At 43.7% G+C, this 24,400-nt stretch overlaps 1 protein-coding gene across 4 annotated transcripts; it reads right to left on the bottom strand.

Moving 5' to 3' along the window:
• Positions 1 to 249: 249 nt before the first annotated feature.
• Positions 250 to 23,417, bottom strand: RAB3IL1 (RAB3A interacting protein like 1). 4 transcript variants are annotated; one of them, XM_075281396.1, is made up of 12 exons: positions 22,830 to 23,417; positions 22,038 to 22,251; positions 19,520 to 19,615; positions 16,580 to 16,657; positions 16,281 to 16,490; positions 13,715 to 13,837; positions 13,083 to 13,211; positions 11,667 to 11,779; positions 11,466 to 11,489; positions 9,317 to 9,416; positions 7,219 to 7,285; positions 250 to 3,831 (listed from the first exon to the last, which is right to left on the bottom strand). In XM_075281396.1, the coding sequence occupies exons 1-12, from the start codon at positions 22,841 to 22,843 to the stop codon at positions 3,749 to 3,751; spliced, it is 1,251 nt and encodes a 416-aa protein (XP_075137497.1). In that variant the 5' UTR covers positions 22,844 to 23,417; the 3' UTR covers positions 250 to 3,748. The 4 variants fall into 4 exon arrangements, with proteins under 4 accessions (XP_075137497.1, XP_075137499.1, XP_075137498.1 ...); XM_075281398.1 differs by lacking the exon at positions 13,715 to 13,837; XM_075281397.1 differs by lacking the exon at positions 11,466 to 11,489.
• Positions 23,418 to 24,400: the final 983 nt, after the last annotated feature.

The raw sequence follows: 24,400 nt of genomic DNA on the forward strand, positions 1-24,400 counted from the left end.
ACGTCTGGTCCATCATTGAAGATCGCCAGGGCCCAGGAGAGGTAAGTAACATTGTTTTTCATGCTTGTATCTTCCGCTGGGTCTCCGACCGTTATACTCTGGGGTCTGAAAAGTCAAATGTTTATCTTGAGACCTCGCCATGCCTATAAAGAGCCGTGGCTATAAATTGTGATGCGATGATCTAAAAAAAAACACTCTAAGTTTGCTAAAAAGAAATCATTTATTGTAATTCATAGATCAATACGCATGTGTACTATATCACTTCGAGTTGCATAATACTGGTATATGAGTAATACACCCATAAGGGTGGTCTGCAGCATAACATTACCCTTCTCAGCCCCCTCCCCTTTGTCACTTCATATAAAGGTTGTGTGTACAGATACAAAACACTCATGTCGCAGTATAATGGAGAGTTTACACCCCATAACAATGTGAATATACGTAACATCAAAATAAGGAGCTTGTGCTTTGTCACCGGTCACATTAACACCTTGTGGATTTGGGGGGGGCTACGATTTGTGCCAGCAAATAGCCCTTGTATGGAACGTCAGATGGCTAGAATCTGCAAACACTACAAGTACAAGGATACACAAAGACATGCACGATCCCATAACATAGAAGCGGGCGCCCTATAGCATTACAGCTGATGTGGTGCTCAAAGCCTGGACTAGGCATGCTGAGATCTGTAGTCCGACCACCGCTGAAGGCCATTAAAATAGCTGAGCTCCTAGTAACGTCTGTAAGCTGTCGCTGGCCTAGAAGCACCATGGATGAGTGAGGCCCTAACACCCTACAACTGGCTAAAGGAGCCCCAGGAAAGGGATGTCAAATTTTTAGGACAAGACACTTACTAAATGGCTTTTCTGAGTGCTAAAATACAGTATGTAGTGTATGGCATAGCCTAGGAGAATATATCACACGTATTACTAGTTATAGCCTTGGGCCTAAGGGGGCTGTTCTAGCTACAAGAAGACCCCAGTATTATAAATAGTCCATGGTATGTAAGGGGCCTTGTTACGGATTTGTACTTGAGCCCAAGCCACGGTTAAAGGGGTTCTCCCAAAATGTCCACAGGGTAAGTAACACATATTTGCTCACTGATCATGTGTCTACCATTTAATATGGTCATATACTGTTGATCCATTGAATTTCTATAGGATTGACAAGGGAAAAATTGTATTCGGCTATCTCCGTCATTCCTATAGGGCAGAGGTCAGCAACCTTCGGCCCTCCAGCTGCTGTCAAACTACAACTCCCATCATTCTCCATTCACTTCCATGGGAGTTCCAAGAACAGCAAAGCAAGTATGCATGCTGGGAGTTGTAGTCTTACAACAGTTGGAGCGCCGAAGGTTACCGACCCCTGTGATAGAGCTTTAATGTACCACCGTCACCCTATTCAAATAGGGGACATGGGATCCCCTTAAGGGAAGAAAACAGAGCTTGACGTACATGATCCAAATTCATCTTAATGGACATAATGTAATCCTACCCTGGAAATAACAGCAGACGACTAAGGGGTGTTCACGTGTTGGCCAGAGGTTTGCTGGTGGCAGCTTTATTTAGGGGAGACATTTTAATGGCTCTAGAATGGTCAAGCGATGGTACCAAACCACAGTCCTCTTTCTTGGAAGCAGAGGACTCCTTTAGAATAGGAGGTTTTGTTTTCAGTTTTTTGTCTGCTGTCCCATTCAAGTACCCAAATACTCGTCTATTAGTTGTGAGCGGCCACTACAGGAAATTGGAGGTATTACATGGTCGAGTATCCATGATCAAGTAGAGTCTTTTTGTATTTGCTCTCTTTCGGGGGCCCAGAGATGCACTAAAGTGATATTGGTAGTTTAATTGGGACAACCCCTTTAATTGCTAGGAATCTCAGTTATATCCTTTATGTATTACTAGATTTTGGTAAATCTTTGGATACTAAGAATCTTCCCTGCGTAGTCGGTGACTTTTTGACCTGCTATTATAGTTTAGTGTCGTCTTTAGGAACCTCACGTGTGAATTCTTCAGGACTTTGTCACCACAATAACATGTACTTGAGACATTTCATTCAATCCGACAATCTTAGTCCATTATGTACAATACCGAGTCCTAAATACACATTGTAAAAAAATAAAATAATACATTTAAAACCAACAAGATGGAGACTATGCTACGGCCCTGTGCTGGTTGAATGTCAGGAGAGGGGTGTTGGAGACTAGTACAAAAATAGTTTCCTTTAAGAAAGTCACAGTGAATAGCAGGAAGCTGGTGTATATAGATAGCGGGCTGTACAGAGGGCGAAATTGGGCTGTAGAGAGGACGACGGACTTGTGTGCGGAGGATCAATGTTATACGCCCATAGAAAGGGCATTATCAGAAAGTCTGGCAGCCATTGGCCAACTGTCTCAAAAACCTATTGCTCTCCCCCCTCCCCGTAGAAGAGGTCCTATGTAGTCCTATGAGAACAACCAAAATAAGTTGGAGGAACCGTCCTCCTAAAATGTTCACATGCTCATTCACGGGCCAAAAACGGAAGGACCAGAGTCGTAGGTAGGCCTTCTTTCAGGGGCAAAGGTTCGATTTACCCAGTTCCCAGGACGCATGCCCCTTCCAAAAACCATCATAGATGAATAATAAAGATATCCAACCAAGTTGGTCCATATTGTGCCAAGTATCTATCCAAGGAGCAATACTTCATGCAAAAAGTTCACCCGAAAATTGACTTGTCAGTTATTTAAGCAAATGTAATCTAACCTCTGACCTTAACATTGGGTATTGGACATGAAAAGAATCAAACGATGACAGTAAAGAGAGGTTTTATATGACTTACGCTAGGTTCACACCTGCATTCGAGTTTCCGTTCATGGGGTCAGCTTGGGGACGGATTTGGAAACCCTAAATGGAGACAGGGCGCAGGTGGGAACCAAGCCATAGCTGTTAAGGGAGTAGAATAAGCAAAATTTGCACCAATTTTGATGGCTTTCTATGGAGGCCTCCCAACTACCCCCACTAGCAGATGTCAGCGGACATAAAGATGGGGCAGATGAGACTGCCGAACCTTCTGTTCTCGAGGAGATGCACTACCAATGGAGGTTAAATCTACGGACGAGGCGGCTGTCTTAAGTCTATAGTCAGCTTTAGTCCTAGTGATGGTCTTCAGAGGGTGGTGCATGGCTCAGTGATTCACGGAAAGATTCCTGTCTTGTCCACCATCCCCACTAGCCCCTCACTAGACATAACATGGTCAATTTTTCCATGGAGTGCTCCCTTAAAGATTTTAGTACAGCTGTATATCATATAAGAGTCTATACGGTTTTTAGGTTGGAGAGCGGTGGGTTGTGGCTATATAACGACCTGGGAATGGCGCGGTTAATACACTAGTGCTATTTTCACAAAGCCAGAAGAAACAGCCCTAATGTCTAGCTTATAGCAAAGCACTGTGCGAAGTATACAGGGTCACCCACTGAGGACAACCCAAAGCAACCAGTCAGAACGTGCTCCGTCGTGTGCAAATTCCAATTTTAGAAGCGAATACGTGATTTGTTACAGCAGATCACGATTATCTGTAAATATCCTGTAAAGCGTCTGGAATTGTATACGCATTCCATGTATTATCGCCACAGTCGTTGTGTTCTGTACCATGTTGGAGGGGATAAGACACAGTCCACACGGATCCAGTTGGGTTTTCACAAGTCCTCTCATTTGGCTTGACCCGCAGCAGCAGTTCGGTGGTTTCGTTTGTGTTGTTCTGGTGGTCCAGGTTCTTATGGCTCATTGGGATAGAACCCAAGTTTGGCAGAAGACATCTCACGCCGGAGTCTCATGATCTCCCAGAATATCAGCTCCGCTGCACAAGAAGGAGAAGAGACTTAGAATCTGGTATTAAAACAGTAAAAAGTAACGCAACCAACAGGAATAAGAAAGCGCCATCTTATTATGGAGTGGGACTTTAGGATCAATGGGCGATTATTGGGCGATTATTGTACCATGTAAAAAGGTCTTAAAGAAGAACACCACCCCCTCATCAAAACTAACCCATTCAGAGAGGTGAAAGCTCCTTTTATTATCATCCAATTCACAAGTAGGGATCATTCTAGTAATAGGGTAGAGCAGGTGGGGGCAAACCAAATTCCACATGGTACTGCGCCCTATAAAATAGGGGTGCCCAGTTTTTGCTGAATTTAGAGGGACTGTCTGGTTGGATTCTGCTCATGTAGGATGTCAGCAGGGAATTCAATTTGTACAGACTGCGGTTTGGGCTTTTTTGGACAATATTAGGGTCTTATCAATAATGGGGTTTCCAATATGTAAGTAAAGAGGACAAGAGAATGACATGGCGGCTGCACAGCTGGCAACGGTCATTTTCTAGATTGGAATTTCATTACATTCTATGGACAAAGCCTCCATATTTACTACTAGCATCTGCCCGCGACTTCGTCTGCGGGTTGGTGTTGGCGCTGAGCCGCTTATATTTAGCCAACTGCTGTTGTGGATGATCAGCCTGCTCCCGCGCCTCGGCTCTGCTATGGGCAGCATACTCAGTTGTATGTACATCTCTGCATATGGAGAGCATACTCAACTGTGCTACAGCGCTGCCTAAACTCTGCTACATCTGGCCATTTGGATTAGAGGGGTGTTCTTATGTCAGTGTCTGAGCAGCTTGTGTGTTACAAAGGGCTGAATGGATGTTGCTGAAATGTGCCACAGTTCGAACAGCCTGCTCCCGCGTCTCGGCTCTGCTACATCGCTGCATATGCATAGGATATCCAGCTGTATGTACATGTTTGCATATGGAGAGCCTACTGAGCTGTGCTACAGCGCTGCCTAAACTCTGCTACATCGGGCAATTGTGATTACATGGGTTTGGTTATGTGGCTGTCTGAGCAGCTTCTGTGTTACAAAGGGCTGAACGGATGTTGCTGAAATGTGCCAAAGTTCTCCCCCCTCCCCCATCAGAGGCACAACAACACATTCCCTGTAGTACTTACTGAAACTCTACACCCGATATAGTCCTCTTGCCCACACACAGCCTGCATGTTCTGTAGTCTCCTGATCTTCTATGAGACTCCAATTTCTTCAGCTTTCACACTGTCCAGCTTCATCCTATATAGCTGCGCCCACAAAATAGTGTGTAGCTCCGCCCCTGCCTAGCATGATCCTATCTGAGAATGGCTCAAGGACCTGTGATGATGTCATCAAAGGTCCTTTAGTGTTGTGTGAACCTAAATTCCTTCACTGCGGTCATGTAGTGACGTCATTTACCGGGATAAAAAGTAGCCTATGTTTTAATCGGGGTTCCTGCCTATGTATGTGGCAAATTTCATGCAAATCCGTTCTGCCATTTTTGCGTGATTGAGGAAAAAACATCCAAACTCACAAACTTTGACATCCTATTAATATTATAAATGTGAAAGTTTGTGGGTTTGTGAGTTTGTGTGTGTTTGGATGTTCGGATGTTTGTTCCTCAATCACGCAAAAACCGCTCCACCGATTTGGCTGAAATTTTCCACAAACATAGTTAATACACCCGATTGCGCAATAGGCTACTTTTCGTCACAATAGCGCACATACGTTTGTGCCAGGAACCCCACAAACCCCAAACTCACACCACCATCTCTGCAATCTCACACACTTTGGACCATAGCAAGCCACAAAATTCATATTGCCCTCTACAGCAGAGGTCAGCAACCCCACACAATCACATATACATATACTTTACCACTCTGCCCCTCACCTTAATGATACTCCAGGAGGCGCTCTATAACGCTCCGGAGCAGCCATGTTTGCCGACCCCCACCGCTCTGACAATCCGCGACACCGCCCACCCATGTCAATACCCCTAGGTGGTCTAATAAATGCAAAAAAAAAAGTTTAAAAAAAAGTAAAAAAAAAATTAAAACAAATAAAAAGGATTAAAAATTCAAATCACCCCCCTTTCCCTAGAACACATATAAAAGTAGTTAAAAACTGTGAAACACATACATGTTAGGTATCCCCACGTCCGAAATCGTCCGCTCTACAAAGCTATACAAATATTTTTCCTGTTCGGTAAACGCCGTAGCGGGAAAAATGGTCAAAAGTGCCAAACCGCCGTTTTTTCACTGTTTTGATTCTGATAAAAATTTGAATAAAAAGTGATCAAAGCAATAACATTTCCCGAAAATGGTAGAACTACAAAGTACACCCGGTCCTGCAAAAAAAGACGCCCTATGCATCCCCGTACACAGACGTATAAAAATGTTACGCCTGTCAGAATATGGCGACTTTTCAAAAAAAGAATTTTTAACATAGTTTTGGATTTTTTAAAGGGGTCAAAATATAAATAAAACCATATAAATTTGGTATCTCCGGAATCGTAATGAAACACAGAATACAGGGGACATGTCAATTTGGTTGCACAGTGAACGCCGTAAAACCAAAGCCCGTAAGAAAGTCGCAGAAATGCATTTTTTCTTCAAATCCACCCCATTCTGAATTTTTTCCCTGCTTCCCAGTAAATTATATAGAATAAATAATGGTGTCATCATGAAGAAAAATTTGTCCCAGAAAAATTAAGACCTCGTATGGCTCTGGGAGCGGAGAAATAAAAAAGTTATGGGGTTTAGAAGGAGGGGAGTCAAAAACGAAAAATCAAAATCAAAAAATGCCATTGGCGGGAAAGGGTTAACTTCAAATACCTCTGTCCCAAAGTCACTATGTAAAGTTTCTCACAACACCGTATAGCAGCTCAAATACAAATTACATCCACACATTACATTACAACTCAAAAGTCTCACGTATTCTCTGAATTACAGCAAAAACAAGATACAAAGTTACATTTCATATCCCATACCTTATACACAGTACGAAAACCTTACCCGCGCCTGTATATACCCACTGCTACAATCACCGCAGACGAAGTCGCAGGTACCAGCTAGTTTATAATATTAGTAGGATGTACTAATACAAGTCCTATTATGTATATTTTCATATTTCTATTCATTTGCAGATAAAACAATCTGTATTAGGCTGAGGCCTCACGTTGTGGAAATGCAGCTTTTTTTGGTACAGATTTTGCTGCGTTTTTCTGAGCCAAAGCCAGGATTGGATTGAGCAGAAGGGAGAAGTATAAGAACTTCCTAGATATTTCCCATTCCTTTTGTAGACATTCTTGGCTTTGGCTCAACTCAGAAGAATCTGCAACAAAAAAGCTGTGTTTCTGTAACATGGGGTCTCAGCCTTAAAGGCTACTTACTGTCTTGGCGTACCAGACCTTGCTGTATGTAACGGATGTAAGTGAAGAAATTGCAGACTGCTGTTATCTGTAGGAGAAAGAGGGCAATGTGAGAAGTCGTACCGGGAGAAGACCCCATAGCGAAGATTAACATGGAACATACGAGTAGTGGTTAAAACCACTCCAAGCCTACCCACATTGGACAGGAGGTAATGGTACTTCTTTGCACTTGCCTATATTAACCCTTGAGTTGGATTTCCTTTCTTGTTTTCTTAAGTGGCTAACATAGGCTGGACCCTTATGTCTAGGGGCCCCCATAGCAGTTGCATGGGCTGCTTCTCATGTATACAGGGAATATGGCATACATAGGGAATATAGCTGTAAAGAACTGGGGAAGGTGCATAGAAGGTAAGCGTCAAATACGGAGGTAGAAGGGAAACAACAGGTAAAACTGCAAAACTGGAAAAGCAATCTCCTGTGTTAGAGTGACACATAACACGCTAGACTAAGGGCCCGTGCACACTGAGTTAACACGAGTGCATTTTAGCATAATACACGTGTATAGAATACACGTGTAAAAATAACGCTCCCATTGACTTCAATTCAATTTTTTACACATGTATTTTGACGCGTTTTTTACACGTGTAAAAAATTTCATTGAAGTCAATGTGAGTGTTATTTTTACACGTGTATTATGCTAAAATGCGCTCGCGTTAACTCCGTGTGCACGGGTCCTAAGGGTACAAATATTGGGGGGAGAGATTTACTAAATTACTAAACTAATAGGTGGTATAAATTTACTCTAGACAATGCACCAATTTGATAAATGGGCCATGTGTTAAAGGGGTTGCCCAACCCAGGGCTGTAACTTGAGGAGGGTGCAGAGGTTGCAGTCACTCCGGGGCCCAGGAGCCTTAGGGGGCCCATAAGCACTGGCATCAGTATTGAGATTGCAGCTTCCATCTGGCCCATAAACCAAGGAGACCCACAGATTACCCGAACCACACTAAGGGGGATTAAACTCCTTAGCACCCGTAACCATCACTATCAAGAATTTGCAGTAGGGATGAGGTAGAGGGCCCTGGACATAAGATTACACCGGGGCCAACAAGACTTTAGTTACGTCTCATTTTATTGATGACCTATCCAGTAATAAGAGATCAGTGGCATCTCACCCCCAGGACCCCCACCCAGTGATCACCTGTTTCGAGGAGCCATAGCACTAATGCAAGCAACGTGACCTCTTCACTGTTTACATTGCTCACTAATCCATCACATGCCATTTGTTTTATAGCGGTCATGTGATGTAACCACAGCCTTGTCCCATAGATGTGCTAGACTGTAAGTTCATTGCACAGCCGCTATGAAACAAATGGAATGCGATGTAAAGGGGTGAAGAGGTCACGGCACCCATGCTGATCGGTATGGTACCAAGGTGTGGGACCACCACTGTACTCCTATTGATGACCTATCCTGAACTAGGTGAGCTGGAAAACCCCTTTAAGACAGTCTAGTCTAAGTATTAGACAGGATAAGTAATTCTGCTTAGCTCTAGGTCCAGGAGGTATTTGTGTTACAGCAGCCATTTTCAATGGCTATGGAGCTATTATGTCACAGAGTCTTCCAAGCTTTACATGAGGGCACCTTACTCTCCTCTATCTAGGACCCATCATTCTCCACCGTCATTTTACTAATTAAACCAAATAGTGGAACATTTCCTTTTTTCTAATCTCTTTTTCTTTCCTGTTTGCAAATGTAACTCTATTTTCTGTATGTGGTCATGGGGACGGCCATCTTGCCTGAGATATACTTTACATCAGCCACATGAACCATAGATACAATAGTCTGCAAATGTCCATTGAGGTCTATGGGGGAGATTTCTATAGCTGTTCTGTGACCCATTTAGAGGTCATTGTGCAGGGACCATCACCAATTCTGAATAGTGACCTCCTACCTGCCTGTGCTGAAAGTGAGGTGACTTCTGAAAAGAAAAGAAAATTGCAGCCCAGTTTTAGGATTAGTGGTCAGAGTGAAACCTACAGGATTACAGAATTTTATTCTATTTTTTTATTTTATTTACATAGATGAACAGAATCCCATCTATGGCAGCCCCACTTACCCTGTACCGGCAGGATGGTGAGATGAAGTAATAGTTCCCAGAGTCTCCCAGCTTAATGCGGTGGCGACATGAACGTGACAGACCACTGAGTGCACATTTCCTAAAAGGAAATAGGTTATTAGAAAGGGAAGATTGAAGATATGATCCATCAACCAATCAGAACGCAGCGGACATAGGAGGATTTTATGCCGGCGTGTATGATCGGAGGCGATGATCGGAGACAAGTGATCATATAAAGTTGCCGTAACCAAGTGACAAACAGCAGCTTTGCAGAAGAAGATACAAGAACATGACTGTGAGACAAATATTGTGTAGCAATGTCTGGTGTCAGGTCACTGGATGATATGGTACTATGCATTGTCTGCTCTATAGACAGTATCGGTCAGAGTAGGCAAAGTGGCCATTCCAAGGGCCATGATGTAAGCGTGCAGCCTGGCAGCCATAAAGATAACATTAGCATAGGAAAGTACATTCAGCGGGTTATAAATAATCCTTAATATGGTTAGTCAAAGTTTCGGGAAAGTCATGAAGGTGGTGAGACTCCTCAGGCTGTCCGTGGTCCGTCCACACAGTGACTTGATAATACATGTGCATAAGATGGATTTATATATGGGCCATAGGTAGAAATATACATTTTATGGTGTATATAGTCAACTTTAACTTAAAGTTTACGGTTAACCTGAAGGTCCACCGTGTCATTTTTAGGGCTACAATTCTGTGGATTCTACATACTCAAAACATAAAGGGTACCCCTTTACATTAAAAGGTTAAAACATAACTTTTAATCTTAAATATTAAAATAGCACCCTATATCCCCACTCTATAAAAACATGTGCAATAGGTCACTATTGGATTCACTATTGGATATTGGATAACCTATTCGGATATTTGTTATTTAATGCCAAGGTGGAGGCCCCCCGATACAGATTGTACTATTGCCCAAAGATTATGTCACACGTCTCAAAATGTAGGCGCAACAAGTTCCATATCCCCCGTTTTAAACTCCTACATGACAGAGCAGTGTAGCTAACTAGCCCAATAGCCACTATAGGTGTTACCAGTGTAATAGGGCGTATTAGTTTCAGCTATTGAGAGTCGCAGCAATAATAGCCCCTATAAAAAAATTGTGGAAAAGGCAAGGTATAGAAACATGAAAAATGCAGCATTATAATGTTACGCGTAAAACACGTTTTCCCCGTACACTTATATGAGGAGAGGAAAAAATGCATCACATAGCAGAAACACCTAATATTAGTAAATCTGCCCTATTCTGACTGCCAGAAGCCACTTCTTGGCTTAACTCTTGTTTGGAACCAAAGGAGATATGAGGACGTTCTGGAATTTCTTGGACTTGTTTTCCCAGCAGATTACCATTATGGCGCCTGCACACATTGCTTGTAATGCCGGTAATGGAAGACGACATGGGGAATTTCATCGGCAATGACTATTGGTATCCAAACAATAACAATAATACAGATACAAATTCGCCAAACCAATTATTTGGATTTTAGGGCCCTTATATATGGCCTGATAACCGAGTGTCCATAAGAACGCTCATTCCAGTAAATTAACCTATGTAAGGCCGGGTTCACACAATGTCTTTTGGCACGCAGACTCCCACGGTGTCTACGTGCCACATTACGTGCCAAAAGACATCGTGTGAACCCGGCCTAAGGCCTACTTTTGATGGACCGTGAGTATGCTTGATGACCAGTTTAGCGATCGCCCCAGGTCTTAGCAGTCGGACTCTTACCAATCTAGCCATTGCGCCTACCCAATGGACAGGTCTTATTACTTATGACTGGAATACCCCTTTAACCATCAGTCAAAAAACTTTAGAGTTTGTTCTATGCAAGTCAGTATTAAAGGGACGGTAATAGGGGTAACTGCCTTGGGGACGCCATAATTTTGGTCTCCATCACCCAATTCCCGCAAACGCTTCTTAGCAGTAAAGCTTATTAGTTAAATAACCAAGGCATCCATTGTAAGAGAAGATTGCTTGAATGCCGGGCACATGCATGTTATCTGTGAGAGTGTATATAGAGGCGGAAAGATTAGTCTCAGCCAAAACTCCCACAACGTAACCATATTAGTTCTTCAGTAACTGGATTAGAAACAATCAGAAAAGCCATTTCCTTTCTGAACTTACATTAAAACCTCCACCCGACTCCCACTGAAAGGAAAAACAGAGAGAAAAAACATGGCAGTGGTCAGCGACAGACTACATGGTTCTCATATAATGGACCCCAACATGATATAGAGCCACGGGTGTAGCTATAGGGGGTGTCAAGGTGGCCATCACATCTGGGCCCTGGTGTAAAGATCCCAATGCCAGTTTACAAGCATTTACCTGGGTCCTCCACGTTCTACAGCTGATGCCTTCACAACGGGCAGCGTTGGCTGCGTCACAGGTTCTACCGATAAGGTGTTATCTTCTACCGCAATGAGAACTTGCTCTGACAACTGTAAAAATGTAAAACATATCTTCAGGACATAGTCACACTAATATGCTGCATTGGGCATCAAGTCAGAGGCAAAGGACCTAATAAAAATAACATCTGGTCCTTAGAAGGTCTTAAAATGTAGATACAACCTCAGATGAACAACGCACAAGAGATTCCACCCGGTCATTATTTACTTTACAAAAAGTAGGGCAAAATGGAAGTCAAGTTGGAAACACCAAGTGTTCCATGTGAATAAATACCTTGTAAAGTCACCTTTAGCATCGATCACTTGGCTTAATGGTTTTCTTATGACTCTCCTGGTAACCCTACCAACAGGGGCGTAACTTGAGGGGGTGCAGAGGGTGCAGTCACACCGGGGCCAAGGAGTCTTATGGGGCCCATATGCACTGGCATCAGTATTGAGATTGCAGCTTTCATCTGGCCCATAAGCCAAGGAGACCCACAGATTACCCGAACCACACTAAGGTGGACTAAACTCCTTAGCACCCATAACCATCACTATCAAGAATTCGCTGTAGGGATGAAGTAGGGGACCCGGACAAAAGATTGGCCCGGGGCCAACAAGACTTTGCTTACGCCACTGCCTACCAAACAGGTCCTACTTATTCAGTCTCTTTTTAATTGTACTGTCGTGAATTTGAAGTGTAACATGCTAACTGTAGAGTCTTCGAAGTAGCTCTTGGGCTGATTATAATTCCTATGAGCATTGCTTGACCTGACCTTAGGGTGAATTTGCTGAGATATTGTGATAATATTTCACATTGAAGAATGATGGACTTCATATTGGTTGGAAATTGACTTATAGCTCATCCCAGATTGATAAGCAGCAACAATTGCTTCTCTAAGATCATTGCTGATGTCTTTCCTCCATGGCATTGTGTTAGCACATGCCTGATTTTCCTGATAATCAATTGATGAAGAGTATCTGAGTAGCACCTATAAACTAGGTGTAATGTTTTAGTATTGGTGAGATACCCCTGGTCTCTTTGGATCACAATAATCAACAGTTACATGCAGGGACCCTTGCATGCTCTGGCCACCCGCACCTCAAAAACATCTCTAAAATTTGCCAGGGGACAGACTCATACAGCTATTGAAAGATGGCTGGACCATTGTGGCAAACAAAGCCTCTGACGTTGTTTTCCCCACCTATTATTGTTAGGAACCCAGATAGCTACATGACTCCAGAAGCAACTGGCCAAAGTAGCGCCACCTATAAATAGAGCTTTAGACCTATCTCGGGTTCGATGCAAGTATTACAAATTGTGTAGTATGATATTGGATTCAGAATTTCTACTCACCTCTTTTTTTGCAAAGTCCAAGCATGGTTTAATATCCTCTTGGTAGATACGGGACAGAAAGGGACAGGATTTGTTAAGCGTTGGGTTCTCCTTCCATTCTATAAATTCGGAGTACAGGATGGTATCCACCTAAAGCAGCAGGAGGGCCAAGATTTAGTCAGTTCTTCAATAAAATATAGTTGGGTGAGCTAGAGAACCACTGTCAATCCATCAGACACCTGAGTCTTTCTATCTCATCTGGACTTTCTATAAAGGTAAATTGTATAACAATGTCTGAAGTTGGCCATACACTTAAGATAACTATTGGAAGATCACTTGTTTGACCAACAGATATTCACTCTTGACTGCTCATACTGATACATATACATGCTCAGCCAACCAAGCATGTGTTCTTAGAAGGAAAAGCTGCCATCAGAAACCTCTAGTGATGACTTATCTATCTTAAAGGCAAGTGATCAGCCATATTGAAAGTGAAGATACCCAACCCTACATTCCCCGGATATCTCCAATAAGGGAGGCCACCATCACATTAGATGATCATCTGCCAAAATCAAGGGGTTCAACCAATTTTCATCTAATGTATAAGGGCGCCTTAAGCTTTTACTATCAGTCCCCACAGACAGTGAAAGTACCTGGCGGGAAGAAGTAGAAGAGGTGTCATCAGAGAGAGGCCATCCCGGCTCGTAGGTTATATGGACAACCTTCCCCGGGACAATACAAAGAAGCAATGAAAGAAGAGATGGTACTGCAGAAAACTGAGAGGTAGAGGAAGGAAAAGAAGAACATAGAAGATGGGTAAGACACACAACACCACAGCGACAGAGACACAAGTGAAGAAATACTGAAAGATGAAGATGGGAAAAGCATCCCACATTTCTATGTCCGTCTTATGCAGCCACGTACACCAAAATGTAAAAAGTTACGGATGACTCTACAAAAAAAAAAAAATTGTTTTCATTTTAAGGTATAAAGACGTTAAAATAAGATACAATTTTAGTATCACCAAAGTCTCGCCAAACCGCAAAATACAGGCAATAGGCCATTTTGGCTATACAGTGAATGCCACAAAAAACAAAGCCCGTAAGAAAGTCACGTAAATGCAGTTGAAAACTGATGACCAGTTTCTGAGACAAAAAAGTGTGGTATGTGCCACGGAAATGGACCCGTTTTTATTTAACATTGACACTGTTGATGGTGCGGGCCCCGGGCTGCCCTGCCACATAGTGCCCCATACTATAACCACTTCGGGTATTCCAGCATAGTGTATAGGCCGGTAAACCAGACATGGATTGAGTTTCACATCTGAAACTTGGCGATGGTTTAAGCCAAAAAATAATTCACATTCGCCTTATTGATCCCCACTGCTCCCATTCCGAAACTTTCCATGTTTTCTAGTTGTCTAGCCAGTCTCAGGTTGAGGCGTGCTATCATGGTGGTTAGATAAGTGTTATATCCTATGTATTAAAAGGAACCAAGAAGTAGAACATCGCAAGGGGAGCAATGGTGGAACATGATGCTAGGTTCACAGTAGTGTCCATTGGACTATAATGGAGCCCATTGTTTAACTGGTGGAGGAAGGAGTCCTCCATGCAGGTCTTTTTCGTCTGACGATTCAGGTGGACATTGCAATGGAGATGGGAGCTAAACCTGAGACTTATTTCATTATTTTAAGCTCAAAGTCAAGAACGAATAGCTGAAGGACAAGCGTAGATGAGTAGAAGAAACTGCTGGAGAGGGAGACATGACATATGACGGTGGTATTAATGGAGGTGACAAAAACATAATGGTCGACTTAACATAACACCAAATGGGGGGAAAGAGAAAGAATTAGAAGAATATGAGGACACTAGAGATACTTGGCTTTCTGTGCACACAATAGTCTGCAGCTTCCTCCCTATAGTGAGACCTTCTTCTTGCTTTGCGGCATACTATATCTGACTTACAGACCCGTCATAGTAGGTGGTTTTTGTTCTTATATAAAGCGAGAACCTGAGATATGCAAATGTGATGTCCATTATATCACTGGAGCAAATATCTATATAATAGCTACCACTTAATAATCACTATATCCCCTTAAAGGAAGTCTATCACCTTCGCAGCTGAACAGATTGATATATAGTTTTAATGGAAAACATAAAAGCGAACCTCAAATTTGAAATCAACCTTTGGAAAATGAATAATACAGGTGAATATAAGAAACTTTGTACTATATCTTATTAACGAAATATATTTCCTTCTCCACTTATCAGGTAGAGTTACCTTTTCCATAGTAATCTACAGAGAGGGTAGGGGGAGGAGGACCTGCTAGAAAAAACACACGAATAACTGCAGCGGATAAACTCTGCTGTACTGTGAGTGAAGACACTCTATTCACTTATCACCAAGGTAAGACTCTGTAGAGAATGAGGAAATATATCATTTAACTAGCCATAGAAGCCTCCTCCTCCTTCTAGCCTCCTCTCCATAGACTTCTGTGTGCAAGGTAAAAACAGAGAAAGATTGAGTCGAGAAGGAAATCCATTTCTTTAATCATATCTTCACCAAGATATATTACAAAGTTCCTTATATTCTTCCTTATATGAAAAGTTTTTATATGATTGGAGGTGTACTTTAAGTATAACTTCTACTTCATTCATTTAAAATTTCTACTCTTTCTGGGCTTAGGAGTCCAGGGGGCGGTCTGCCTACAGAGATAACTATGTAGTCTGATGAGAACCTCCCACTTGACTCATAAGCCGAGAATGAGCAGCAAATAAAACGAATGAATGACAAGTTATACTCAACCTGCTCAGCTCCTCCTGCTCACTGACCAGACAGCATGTTCAACATGGTAGGTTCCCTTAAAGGTAGACTCAATCCAGAGAAATATCTTAAAGTTCCTAAGGCTGGTGCCACACAATGTATCTGGCTATGGGCACATCCAGGGATATTGTGTGGTACCACCCAAAATCCTAAATAGACAATCTGCACATAAGCCCACCACCATATATAGAGACATCAAACTGCTGCACTCACCATATATATAGTAGAGTCTTGCTCTAACGTGGAGTTCACACTAAGACCAAAGTGAAACAGAGACCTCAGTCCCCCATATCTACTCCATTGCTGTATGCATAACAATTCGGCCCTGGCACACCGGTGGCATACTCCTTGCATGGCGCACTCTTTGGTTCTTTTACCCAATGCCTATTGGCTCACCTCTTTGGCCTCTGTGCTGACTGGCTGGGGTGGAGGAGCAAGTGGCATGACAGCTGCACAACCTGTACTCTTGTTCCGGGCATGACCCTTGCGTAGTGCAGTCTTGGAAGGGCTTTGAAGTTGGGGGTGCAGATCCCGGTTTGGAGAAGATGGAGTGGAAGTGATGACGAGAGTCTTCAAAGCTGTGACTTCGGCCTGCAACATGTCAATCTGACAAGACAAATTGAGTATAAAAGTAGCAGAAACAAGTAAAGGTGCTGTATGAATAATAGATGGTCAGGCAGCCCATCTGCCGTTACCTTCCCATGGGCCTCCCGAAGCTGTTTCTCAGAGGTAGCCTGTTTGATATTTGCATCGCGCACCATTTTATGAGCCTCCTGCAAAGAGAATAAATGGAAGTGACGGGATGTTGGATGATATGGACTCTCCATTAGATAACAAGTGGACAGCAGTTGTGTCCTTTACTCTCCAGTGGGATTGACTAGTTTTTTGGACGTTTCTTATGTCTATTTAACTGTATATACTGTATATATATTGTTTTTGGATGCTTTTGTTTTACAGGTTGCCCAGACATTGAGTTTTTTTGGACCCTATGGTTAATACAGCCCTGCCTTGTGCTTTTATGTTTGGAAGATTTTGGGTATTGGATCCTCAGCATCAAAGATGGATTCTTATAGTGTAGTGTAGTGAGGGTCTCCCTCGGCCATCCCGGATCAGTCTCCCATTTCGGGTTCTGTCTCGCTGTTCTGACCGGCATGTCCTGATTATAACCCTTAAAGGAATTCTACCATTAAAAACCTTTTTTTTCTCGTTGACACGACAGAATAGCCTTAAGAAAGGCTATTCTTCTCCTACCTTTAGATGTCTTCTCAGCGCCGTTTTTCTTCGGTATGCAAATGAGTTCTCTCGCAGCACTGGGGGCAGGCCCCAGTGCTCAAACAGCATCAGAGGTGTCCCCAATGCTGCGAGAGAACTCTCCAGCACCGCCTCCATCTTCTTCAGGAACGGCCTCTCTGCGCATCTTCTTCCGGGGGTTGGCGTCAAACTTCTAGGCTTCAGGCCTAGGGCAAAGCCGACTGCGCATGCCTGCCAGCCACAAGAAAATGGCCGCTTACAATATTGGGTAAGTGGCCATTTTCTTGTGGCTGGCGGGCATGCGCAGTTGGCTTTGTCCTAGGCCTAGAAGTTTGAAGCCAACTCCCGGAAGAAGACGCGTGACGACCCCATTTCTGAAGGAGATGGAGGCGGCGCCGTTTCAGTGCTGGGGCCCGCCCCCAGTGCTGAGAGAGAACTCATTTGCATACCGATGAAAATCGGATTATATACCAAACAGCGGCATGGAGAAGACATCTAAAGGTAGGACAAGAATATCCTTTCTTAAGGCTATTCCGTCGTGTCAACAAGAAAAAAAGTTTTTTAATGGTAGAATCCCTTTAAAACCAATGCTTCATGATGTATATACTCAGAAATCATATGGAGTTTAGATGTGAGTTTTTATTTTAGAATTCAGGCTCTATTTGTGTTTGCCTAACATAGGACAATTGTCCTAGCAGCAAATAGTTAAAGAAAAAATGAAATATTAATAATAATAATAATAATAATCCCAATAAATCTATCTTAAGAAGACGTGAGAAAAATGACTTTATATTTCTTCAAGTAAGAAAATAAGAATTTCAAGTGTCCAGCAGGATGTCTGTAAGTCATGTATGGAATGTACTGAAGGAGGATGGTAACGTTTAAGTCGTTTTCCAGAAATACAGGAAGGGGATAGACACAGCTGGGGCTTTCTTGGGCAAGATTTACTGCAATGATGATGAACGTCTTGTCTGCTATACACTGTCTACCAATAAGTATCTGGACACCCATGCAAATGAAGATATCTGCGGTCGTGATGTACGTGAGGCCATTCGCCATTAAATGGAAACAGCATTGGCATTATCACATGCAAGATGCCACGAAGTGCAGAGTTGTCCGATTTCGAGAAAGGGGTAATTGTGGGGTACCACAGAAATGGTAGATCCTTAAGGGACATAGCAAGCGAACTGAATTACCCAAAATCGACTGTGTCCTATGTGATTACCAAGTGGAAGGTAAACGTTGATTGACGGAATGTGCCCCGAGTCGGCAGATCCCCGAAACTGGGAGATAGAGACCGACGAGTGCTGGCCAGAGAAACCGCACCCAACCGAAGGCTCACATACACCAGGAGTGTCACCAGGCATGCGGGAGTATTGTGTCCATCAATTCCATCCGTAAGGAAGCATCTGCTGGGGTCTACCAACTATTGGATAGGAAGAAATGTTGTTTTTCTATTCTACCACAGGTGTCCCAATACTTATTGGTAGACAGTGTACAACCTGTAGCAGCCAATAGTTTACAATATGGCCAAAAGCTTGCATATAAAATAGTCAGGGATATTCCCACTACTATAGGTCTAGCAAGGATTCTCAGACTTCACAAGGAAAGCTTCACCCGCTCCTATAAAGCATGTAATATAACAGGCAGAGCCAATGGGTTGGGATGTATAATGGTGACTAAAGCTACCATATCTACTAGAGAAACAAGTTTGTTACGTATCGTATAAAATCCACAAAACGACCTCCGATTTACAGGGATTGTCTACTTTTTATATCCTCAATGACAATCTGACCATGGGTTGTCCCTGCTGGGACCACTATTGATCAGTCGTAATATGTGGGTGTAACTGGTGCCAGTCCTCTTACTGCTGGAGGAGGCAATGGCGCTCAAAGTCACCAGAGGTGGAGCCAACCGAGGATAGATCATGGATGTACATGGTAGTTGGCGTACAGAAAGTGAGGAAAACATTGAAGGAACTTCCAGAGAGGCAAATCAAAGGTGCTGAGCTCGGACAGCCATGCAACAAAGAGGCTGTAGAGTCTGCAGCAAGTACCGGACTTCACTATTATTTCATTACTTTATTTACTGTATTCTTCATACTCTACTAGTAAAGGAAACCTTTAAGAATTTCTTATCGTCCGTATCTGTGTCTAATTGTTCCGGCATGGGTAACTATAGATAAGTATTACATTCTCCTGCACTGCCTCCACAGGGGAAATGAAGTATTACACCATTACCACTTCAATCACTGGGCTGTCAGTGGAATACACGGATGAGCTCGACCACCAAAGAGTGCGACGCTTACTGGAGCCCCTCTGTGTGGCAACCTATAGGTGAAGGAGACAATCTGTATGAAATCTTATCAAGTTATCCAACTATACCTCGAACAGACTCGCCGTCAGCTCCTCCAGCTCCTGTTCAAGCTGTTCTCGAACTTTTGACAGTCTCTCACATTCCTCATCTCTCAGTTTTAGCTCCTGTAATGAGGACAGAAATGAGTCGGCATCACAGCATTGCCAAGGGAAAGGAGAGCGGTGCTACAATCTCTAGCATCCCACCGCAGACCAGTTTTGGAAGAGATCCATATCCATTCTTCACGGCTGTCTTGCACCCGAGGGCCATCTGTTTTCACAGATCCCCCATACGTTTTATTATTTGGAACGATGCACGAAATCAACCAAAAATAGGACATGACCTATATTTTGTCAAAATATCGGTCATGTGAATAGGCCCCATTCACAAACAGCGAAATTGATGCTGCCGTGTGACTTCCGAAATATACTTGGGCTAGCAGTTATCATTCTGATCCCCACCTCAGTCAAGCATGCATATTAATTTCTATGTAGGACTGAATACAATAGACCCAGTATTCAGCTGTCTGTCCCAGACTCAAAGGAGATTCCTTCTTCTATGTGAATAAAACTTAGTCAATGTATAAACAAAAAATCCTCAAGTATAAGCCCTAGTTCACATCAGCGTTTGGGTATCTGTTCGAGAAGTCCTCTTGGGGAACCCCTGAACGGAAACCTATACGCATTAAAAAGCGGTTACCTAAGAAACCACACGGACCCCATAGACTATAATGAGGTCCGTGTGGTGTCTGCACAAAATATGCAGAGAAAAGTTCTGCAAGCATTTTTCCCTTGAAAACCCGGTGGACCTCATTATAGTCTATGGGGTCCGCGGGCTTCCATGAGTAACCCCACGATTGGCAACCGGAACGCGGGTGTGAACCTATCGTGAGTAACCGATGAGGATAGCTATGTACTGAACTCGCTGACAGCTGGTGAATCTCCATTCAGCTCCCCCAAACTATGGGGAACATTCCCAACAAGTGCTAGATCCCCAACATATCTGGCAACTGCTGGCGGGTCTGGTCGCTGGGACAATAGCTGTTGTTTAATACATTTCTCATAAATAATGGAAAACCTCAAACGTTGCGGAAAAGCAGCTTTTTTTGTTGCAGATTTTCCTACAGTTTTTTGATCCAAAGCCAAGAGTGGCCACCAAAGGAATGGGAAATATATAGGAAGCTTGTATACCTCTTCCTTCTGCTCAATCCACTCCTGGCTTTGGCTGAAAAAAATGCAGCAAAATCTGCATAAAAAGCTCAGCTTTTCTGCAAAGTGGGGCCGTAGACTTATGCTAAGGCTGAAGCCCCTCGTTGCGGAAAAGCAGCTTTTTTGTTGCAGACTTTGTTGCAGTTTTTTGAGCCAAAGCCAGGAGTGGATTGAGCAGAAGGAAGATGTATAAGAACTTCCTATATATTTCCCATTCCTTTTGTAGCCATTGTTGGCTCTGGCTCAAAAAACCGCAACAAAAATTGCTGCGTTTCTGCAACGTGGGGCCTCATGAGTTTAAACACACAAGGGTTTCCATATGAAACAAGCTCCATGCATATTGTCATTTATTATAAAATAATGATAGGTTACAGGAACATTTTACGGTTGTTTTCCTCATTACGACTAGTTCTGTTAGTTCACTGCAGTCAGTAGTTTTCTGCATGACTGGACACTGGGTAAAAAGTCACCACTATCCAATCAGCAATTGTCAACCTGCCGCCTGGTATACAGTATACACTGTGCTCATAGCTGCAGAATATTACACTATTATATGTATTGATACATATACTGTAGAGCCTACCCTATATATTTTAATAGGCGCCAAAGTTGTTCGTACTGGGACACAGAACTTGCACTCTAAGGGGGAGTTCACACGGAGTAACATGCCGCATGATGTGGCACGTATACGGCGTGTGAGACTTTGCGGGCCGTATACGCTCCCATTGATTTCAATGGGAGCCTGGATCGTATATGCCGCGTTATTTTGCGGCCGTGATTTTGCGTATACAATCCTGGCTCCCATTGAAATCAACGGGAGCGTATACAGCCCGCAAAGTCTCACACACCGTATACGTGCCACATCACGCAGCACGTTACTCCGTGTGAACGCACCCTTAGCCTAAAGAACAATTCTTATATTAACCTTTAGCACATTTACTGCTCTGTCGTAGAATTGGATTTTCATAAACATGTAGAATTTCTTCAAGGTTAGATGAAGGAGTTACAAGTTATCAGTACGCACACTCCCTGTGCCGACCAACACCCTGTCCAGAACACAAGGACTCTAATCTCATGGACACAGTAATATTATACCGTTAGCTTCTCATGATGTTCATCACTGTAAGGCTGGGTTCACACTACCATTGTTAATATCTGTTGCTGTCATCCTATGATGGAAGACAGCAAAAGATATTAATAATGGTAGTGTGAACCAAGCATAAGGCTCCATGCACAAGAACGTGTGCTAGTCATGTTTTTCACACAAGCACACGGACCCATTATTAGCACGGGTCCATGTATGTCGCCGTAAACCCAGTGCAAACCTGAATAGTTTTACCTTCTGGGCCTTCAAAAGTTCATCTCTTAAAATTTCCGAGCCCTTCTCTCTGATTTCCACAGAGGAGCTACGTAAGCGAGATAGGTCATAGGTAGGGGTATCTTTGGGTCGTTCGGTGATGGGTCTCGGAGATTCCGGTCTTGGAGAAGTCGTCCAGTCTTCAGATGAGGGGGAGCAGTGGAGCTGGGGACCCCCATCTACGAGAGAGGTCTGCCTGTGGTCATAATGCGAAAAAGATTAGTCTCAGGAGACCAGCGTAAGACGATAAACCATAAAGAAGGGAAGAGAACGGGATTCTCTCCAGGAAGCGGAGTCTGAATGAAATTTCCTGCCATTCACGGAGGAAAAGCTTTCTCTAGGAGTGAGAAATCTATATCCGAAATCAATGAACACCCATCACCGCCCCAGGAGCTACAACTACGTACAAGCACAGCGGTCTAAGTTTTCATCTCGCTGACTTCACTTTTATGTTGAGTCATCAACATAAGCTAAACTAGTGCAGAAGTAGCAGAGCCGAACGTGTTTTTAACTCTTTCCTTCTGCACCTGCGGTAATGCAAGACAACTAGGAACGAAACGCACAAAGCCATCTGTCCTATATTAGTGACTACTAAACGTTACACGGGGCTGACAGTCAACTTTACTATAAAGCGCTGCCGGCTGTCATGTGATGGTCGCCATCCGTATCACAATAACGGTGAAATCCATCTCCAAGGTTTTAACATCTACGTTGTTCTATGGCATTGGTCTAATCTATATCACATCGAGCGGACGCAGAATAAATTGGTCTTACCCTGATCTCCACATTTCACCAGCTGACACGCTCGCCTCCAGGCTGTCTCAGGGAGGGGGCATCCAGAAGGGACAACGAGTCCGAATAGGCGGGAGGTGAAAGTGCACGGAATGGCGAGCCTAAATACGGTAAATGGAAGATGGAGGGAATCCAGATGCTGGATGTTGCACGGTAGTTTCAGTGCATCCCGCACAAGTATGTCTCCTCTCTCCAGCCTGTGACTTCCTCCCTCCCCCCTTCTCTGCGGCACAGGGAGAGGAAACACTTCCAGCTGCAGGGAAAGCGAGAATGAGGAGAGGTCGGGAGGAAGAGGAGGTTACACATTAAAGTGTCAGGAAATAAAATCCGGACAGTCAGCGGACCTTTGCAAAAGCTACCAGAATAGCAGAATATAGCATTCTTCATTGGCTGATGTGCAACAATGCACACGGTGTCCTAGGCTGCATCCAGAGGCAAACATAGGCAGTAGCGTAGGTCCCTCTGAGACAACATCTCAATGTGCTGAGCCCTTCCCTTTCCTTAAGGCGCAGTTAACTGTATAGTTGCTCGTAGCCCCCTACACATGGATTTGGTCACATGACCTCCATCTGTTCCTCATTGCACCAGTATACACCCCCCACCCTCCCCGTCTAGATCACGTGGCTATCATGTGATGGACCCAGGAGAGGTCTTGGATTTAAGTGAATGTAAATTTTCAGTTCCCTTTATGAGAGGAAGTAGAAGAGACTTTCACATAAGAATACCGAGCTGCGTTCCTTAGTATTAGGACATACTTGAGATACCTGAGGCCATGGAAATGAATACTTATTAGTAAAGGGAATTCCTAGTACAATCTTATGGACCGCCATTCACTCCTGTGAGACCCAAACCTACTATAGATGACATTCTAGAGATGCAACGAGTGCCCCCCCCCCCCACAAACTGCATTCTTGCACACAATATTATGCCACATAGTGGCCCTTGCACACAGTATTATGTCCCATAGTGGCCCCTGCACACAGTATTATGCCCCATAGAGACCCTTGCACAGTATTATACCCCATAGTGGCCCCTGCACACAGTATTATGCCCCATAGTGGCCCTTGCATAGTATTATGCCCCATAGTGACCCCTGCACACAGTATTATGCCCCATAGTGGCCCCTGCACACAGTGTTATCCCCCATAGTGGCCCTTGCACAGTATTATGCCCCATAGTGGCCCCTGCACACAGTATTATGCCCCATAGTGGTCCCTGCACACAGTATTATGCCCCATAGTGGCCCCTGCACACAGTATTATCCCCCATAGTGGTCCCTGCACACAGTATTATCCCAAATAGTGGCCCCTGCACACAGTATTATGCCACATAGTGGCCCCTGCACACAGTATTATGTCCCATAGTGGCCCCTGCACACAGTATTATGCCCCATAGTGGCCCCTGCACACAGTATTATGCCCCATAGTGGCCCCTGCACAGTATTATGCCCCATAGAGACCCTTGCACAGTATTATACCCCATAGTGGCCCCTGCACACAGTATTATGCCCCATAGTGGCCCTTGCACAGTATTATGCCCCATAGTGACCCCTG

Source organism: Leptodactylus fuscus, chromosome 7 (assembly GCF_031893055.1).
Source record: "Leptodactylus fuscus isolate aLepFus1 chromosome 7, aLepFus1.hap2, whole genome shotgun sequence".
Lineage (NCBI taxonomy): Eukaryota > Metazoa > Chordata > Amphibia > Anura > Leptodactylidae > Leptodactylus > Leptodactylus fuscus.